At 35.0% G+C, this 5,000-nt stretch overlaps 1 protein-coding gene across 1 annotated transcript in view; it reads right to left on the reverse strand.

The window, feature by feature from the left end:
* Positions 1–5,000, reverse strand: part of LOC122250525 (phosphoglycolate phosphatase) — a 6,599-nt gene that overhangs the window by 1,387 nt on the left and 212 nt on the right. The window contains exons 1-4 of the mRNA XM_086548292.1: positions 4,755–5,000; positions 2,311–2,471; positions 1,850–1,987; positions 1–178 (exon numbers count right to left, since the gene is read on the reverse strand). The exon at positions 1–178 is cut by the window's left edge and continues 33 nt beyond it; the exon at positions 4,755–5,000 is cut by the window's right edge and continues 212 nt beyond it. Coding sequence (XP_086404418.1) covers positions 1–178; positions 1,850–1,987; positions 2,311–2,471; positions 4,755–4,854 — 577 coding nt within the window. The 5' untranslated portion in view covers positions 4,855–5,000. The remainder of the gene's footprint in view (positions 179–1,849; positions 1,988–2,310; positions 2,472–4,754) is intronic.

Raw genomic sequence — 5,000 nt, forward strand, 5'->3', positions numbered from 1 at the left:
ATCGCTCGTCAGTATTTGTAGCGATGAAAAGACATTCTGGGTTTTCAAGATAGGATGCAGCTCTCATAATCTTGGGGAAGCTGAAATCGGGGTCGAAGCCCACAGCCACAGCTCCAACTTCTGGGTCCAACTTCATGATCTCAGGCAGCTTGAAGGCATTGGTTGTGAGTGGTTCAGGCTGTCAGGATGAAGATGAACATATCAGCACTGCATGATGTACTAGAGTTCATGCACAAAGAGTCATGCACATTTGTTATAATGACTTCAGTGATGACCTGAATGTATGGGTTGAATCTCAATTTCTGAAATAATAGAATAATAAAACTATGCTGTACATTGTATTTACTCCAAGAACTTTAGAAATAATAAAACTATGCTGTACACTGCATTCACTCAAAGATCTTTAGAAATAATAAAACTATGCTGTACACTGTATTCACTCAAAGATCTTTAGAAATAATAAAACTATGCTGTACACTGTATTCACTCAAAGATCTTTAGAAATAATAAAACTATGCTGTACACTGTATTCACTCAAAGATCTTTAGAAATAATAAAACTATGCTGTACACTGTATTTACTCCAAGATCTTTAGAAATAATAAAACTATGCTGTACACTGTATTTACTCCAAGATCTTTAGAAATAATAAAACTATGCTGTACACTGTATTTACTTCAAGATCTTTAGAAATAATAAAACTATGCTGTACATTGTATTTACTCCAAGATCTTTAGAAATAAGAATTTACTCCAAGACCTTTAGAAATAATAAAACTATGCTATTCATTGTATTTACTCCAAGATCTTTAGAAATAATAAAACTATGCTGTACACTGTATTTAATACAAGATCTTTAGAATTAATAAAACTATGCTGTACACTGTATTTACTTCAAGATCAGAAATAATAAAACTATGCTGTACACTGTATTTACTCCAAGACCTTTAAGATTTCTTAATATACCCACAATCTCGAGAGCATAATCAGCTGTAGTTTTATTCAATGTAACACTATTTGTTTTCATCTATGTGAATATGTAAATATTTCAATCCCAAAAACTAGCTCTTCACTTGTCTTAGAATACCAGTCCATGGTTTCTAATCCTACCTTAAGAAAATAAGAGCCTTATTTGAAATAGAGTAGCACTTAACCCTTCTGCTACATGCATTTTCACAGGGTTGAGTCACTTCCACACTGCATTTGTTTTTCTTCAAAATACAGGCAATTTATTCCTGCAGTTGTGTAACTAACCTATCATAGAGAATGCTAATTAGAATCACTTTGCTACTATACCATATATAGATTCATATATCAAGAGATGCCCTGCCCAGGAAGAACATCTTAGGTTGTTGTCTTGGTATATTAATAGGTAAGTACTTGCTAGGATATCAAGTAAAGGTAAAAGAAAGAGAAAACAGACAGCTTAGAGAAATAACCTGAACTTCAGTTAGAGCTCTGGTGCTAAAATTATACAGTGATGTTAAGCTATGTACCTAATTCTTGGAAGGTTAATAGGTAAGTCCATGCTAAGATATCAAGTAAAGGTAAAAAAAGAGAAAACAGACACCTTAGAGAAATAACCTGAACTTCAGTTAGAGCTCTGGTGCTAAAATTATACAGTGATGTTAAGCTATGTACCTAATTCTTGGAAGGTTAATAGGTAAGTCCATGCTAAGATATCAAGTAAAGGTGAAAACCAGAAAAAACAGACAGCTTGGAGAAAGAACCCAAACTGTTGTTAGAGCTCTGGTGCTAAAATTATACAATGATGTTAGGATATGCACCTAATTCCAAAAAAGGATCAGTTTGCATCTATCATAATCATATTGAATCATTGGTCAGTCTCACCCCTATATCAGTGTGTGCAATGCCAACATTATCCAGCTCAGATGTCATTCCAGAGGTTCCAACAACATACACCTTCTTGTTGAATCCTTGCTGCTTCAGGTACTGGGCCATCACAAAGGATGAGCTGACAATTTCTTCCTGTGTGTAGAAAATCTTTTGTAAATTCACAGGCAATACAAGCAGTTGCAAAGCATAAAAACCTGGTACCTGACTTTGTGAAACTGCTTACTCTATGTCACATTAGTATTGGAAAATCACAACCATCGCTGATAATTCAGTATCATAGTTACTATAATTTCAGTATCATAGAAACATCTCGCCTACCTTTTCAGCAACGATGGTACCTGACTTTGTGAAACTGCTTACTCTATGTCACATTAGTATTGGAAAATCACAATCATTGCTGATAATTCAGTATCATAGTTATTATAATTTCAGTATCATAGAAACATCTCACCTACCTTTTCAGCAACGAAGCCGAGCCTTTCACACTTCGTGACGTACTCATCACGTGATTTTGTCGAGTTGTTGGTGACGTAGAAAACCTTTTTCCCGAGAGATTGCAGCTTTTTGACTGCTTCATTTGCCTGCCCAATGGTAACATCTCCACTCCACAATACACCTAAGTGAAAATATATGAAGAAAATCAATTTGGATATATATTTGTTCTGGCAGAAAAAAAACTCATTTTCAAAAAAATCTATTTTGTGTATTGTGGGTTTTTCTGCCAAATTATCAGCACGGTAGAGTGTTTTTGCCCTTCACATATATATTTTATATCTGTATAAAAAAAGAAGAAGCCAGAGTTAAATGACAAAAAAAATATATATATCATACAGTATGTTCAACTTTCCTCTTTCTTTCCGTAACAATATCATTCTTACTAATTGAATAAACAGTCCTAATTCTAATGATTAGAAGAAAATACAAGGGTATGTTATTCTTAGATATGCAATGTGGTCAAACACCAATGCGTTTGTATGCTTGTGATTTATCCGCCTTTTGGTCTGTATATATTTCAATATGTTGACAGAGCTGTAAGGTTTCGTAAAATATATGTGAGCCCAAAGAGGGACTAAGATTAGGGTGAGGATAACCTATTTTACCTCATCCTTTTGAGATGTATGTAATTATTTGTCTCAATAAACTTGTCAAAGTCAAAAGTCCTATCTAATACCAGAAGAATTTACCTTTATTTTCTTCAATGCTCTAAATATATAACAAGAAACTATAAATCAATCACAACCACAAACTAGCTCTATTCAGAACAGGACGACAAAACCTGATCGAAAGAATTATAAAAGACATTACCCACAATTGGCGAATCAGAGTGAGAGAAGACAATAAGCCTTGAATTCACTTTACGAGACTATAATAACTTCCTAGCTATCCTCTGGAGGTTGAGAGCATTGCTAGAGCTTGCCACCTTGCAAGTAATTTTAAGATCAGGATCGTCCTTTCAGCTGCATTCTTGATAAGCACGTTCATTCTGCCAGGATTGATAACGAGAGAAATCTACAAAGAAAAATAATCCTGTTAACTCATCAACCATAGACCTAATCTATAGGGTTCATTTCCATGTATTCATTTTCCATGAATGTAGCACCTGCTCATGCAAATGCAAGAGAGGGCATATTATCAAAGGAAATGTTACTCTGGGTGAGCTCATTGGGTGAAAGGAAAAAAATGAGTTTCAGTATTTATATTACATAGACAGAAAATCTCATTGGTTACAATGTTCATGAATATCAAGAAAACTAAAGCAATAGATCCATATAAATGAAGTAAATATATGCAAATTCTATTTGCTATTCAGCAGCTTTTTTGGTCATTTATTTCTATCTTTAGAAAATGCTTCTGTGGTCTCTATATGATAAATTTAATAACAATTCAATAAAATATAAAGATAGCAATATAACAGCTCCATGTAGGGTGGCTCCAAATGCCTCATCTAACACTAATGATGTGCTTCATTTTAAATAAACTTACTGTACTAATGAGCAAATAAAAATTACATTAGATCAAACTAATATCTAGTATACTGTGCAATGTATGAGTTTCTAGTGGAAAGTTGTAAAATAATAAACAAAAATTATTTATTGCTATAAGGTACATGGATATTACAGATTCATAAATGATTTTCGAAAGCCCGATGAGAGATGGTGGGTTGTCAACCAGCAACCACATCAGCCTTTTGTACCTTTGGTGCTCCAGAAAAGGCCAATAAAGTTTCATCTCAAATATTCAGACAAGAATGAGCTTGGACTTGTAGTACCAACCTTAAATGAATATATACCAAATCATGTTTTATATGAATAATGTGTGCATAAATACCATATGAGATTGATAAAATATGATTGAAAAGTTGCCAAAAAATCTGATGAATGAATAACAAATCACATGGCAATTATATTACCATCGGTGGATTAGGAAACTAACTACAGCAATGATATTGATGGTAAATAGAGTTGTCAAGTATAAAACAATTGCTTGGGCCTTTGTACCTATAAGGCGCTATAGAAAAGGCTAACAAAATCTCTGTAAAATATATCTAGCAGAAGAGATCTAGAAGACTTCCCTGATGACTTCCTATTAATAAGGAACCTTTTTAAGCTCTAAATTGACAGCATTTCGGGGGCAGAAAGTTGCTAGTCTTGTCTGGCACACCAATGGCATGGATAACGCAACCATCTATTGATTCTACACCACAATATCTCCCAATCTATTAGAACTTCAAATAAAACCAGGCTATAAGGAAGGCTATAAATCCCTAGCCAGCGCCACCATATCGAGAGAGATTAGATAAGAATCCACACGTCAGGGAAAAGAAAAATAACATTCATCTTAGCATTTTCCCTTACAAACGAAAAAATTAAAAACTTAGTCTTCCCTTCCTTAAACTCACCGTCGCAATCCGTCAGCACAGTGTCAAAGCTGTTGAGAAAAGCCTGGAGGCAGTTCTGGGTGAGGAGCCTGGGCATCTGGGGCATCTGTTGGGACATCATCTCGAGGTCGAGTTCGGGGCTTCGGGCGAGCGAGAGAGAGAGAGAGAGAGAGAGAGAGAGAGAGAGACTCGGTCGAGCAGACGGGCCTCTGGACACGGATTAAGGGTTGCCGGTCTTTATTTTGGCTCTTGTGTGGTTCTTTTCGT

Source organism: Penaeus japonicus, unplaced genomic scaffold (assembly GCF_977035675.1).
Source record: "Penaeus japonicus unplaced genomic scaffold, GWHDUDI00000001_assembly GWHDUDI00000020, whole genome shotgun sequence".
In the NCBI taxonomy this organism is placed as follows: Eukaryota; Metazoa; Arthropoda; class Malacostraca; order Decapoda; family Penaeidae; genus Penaeus; species Penaeus japonicus.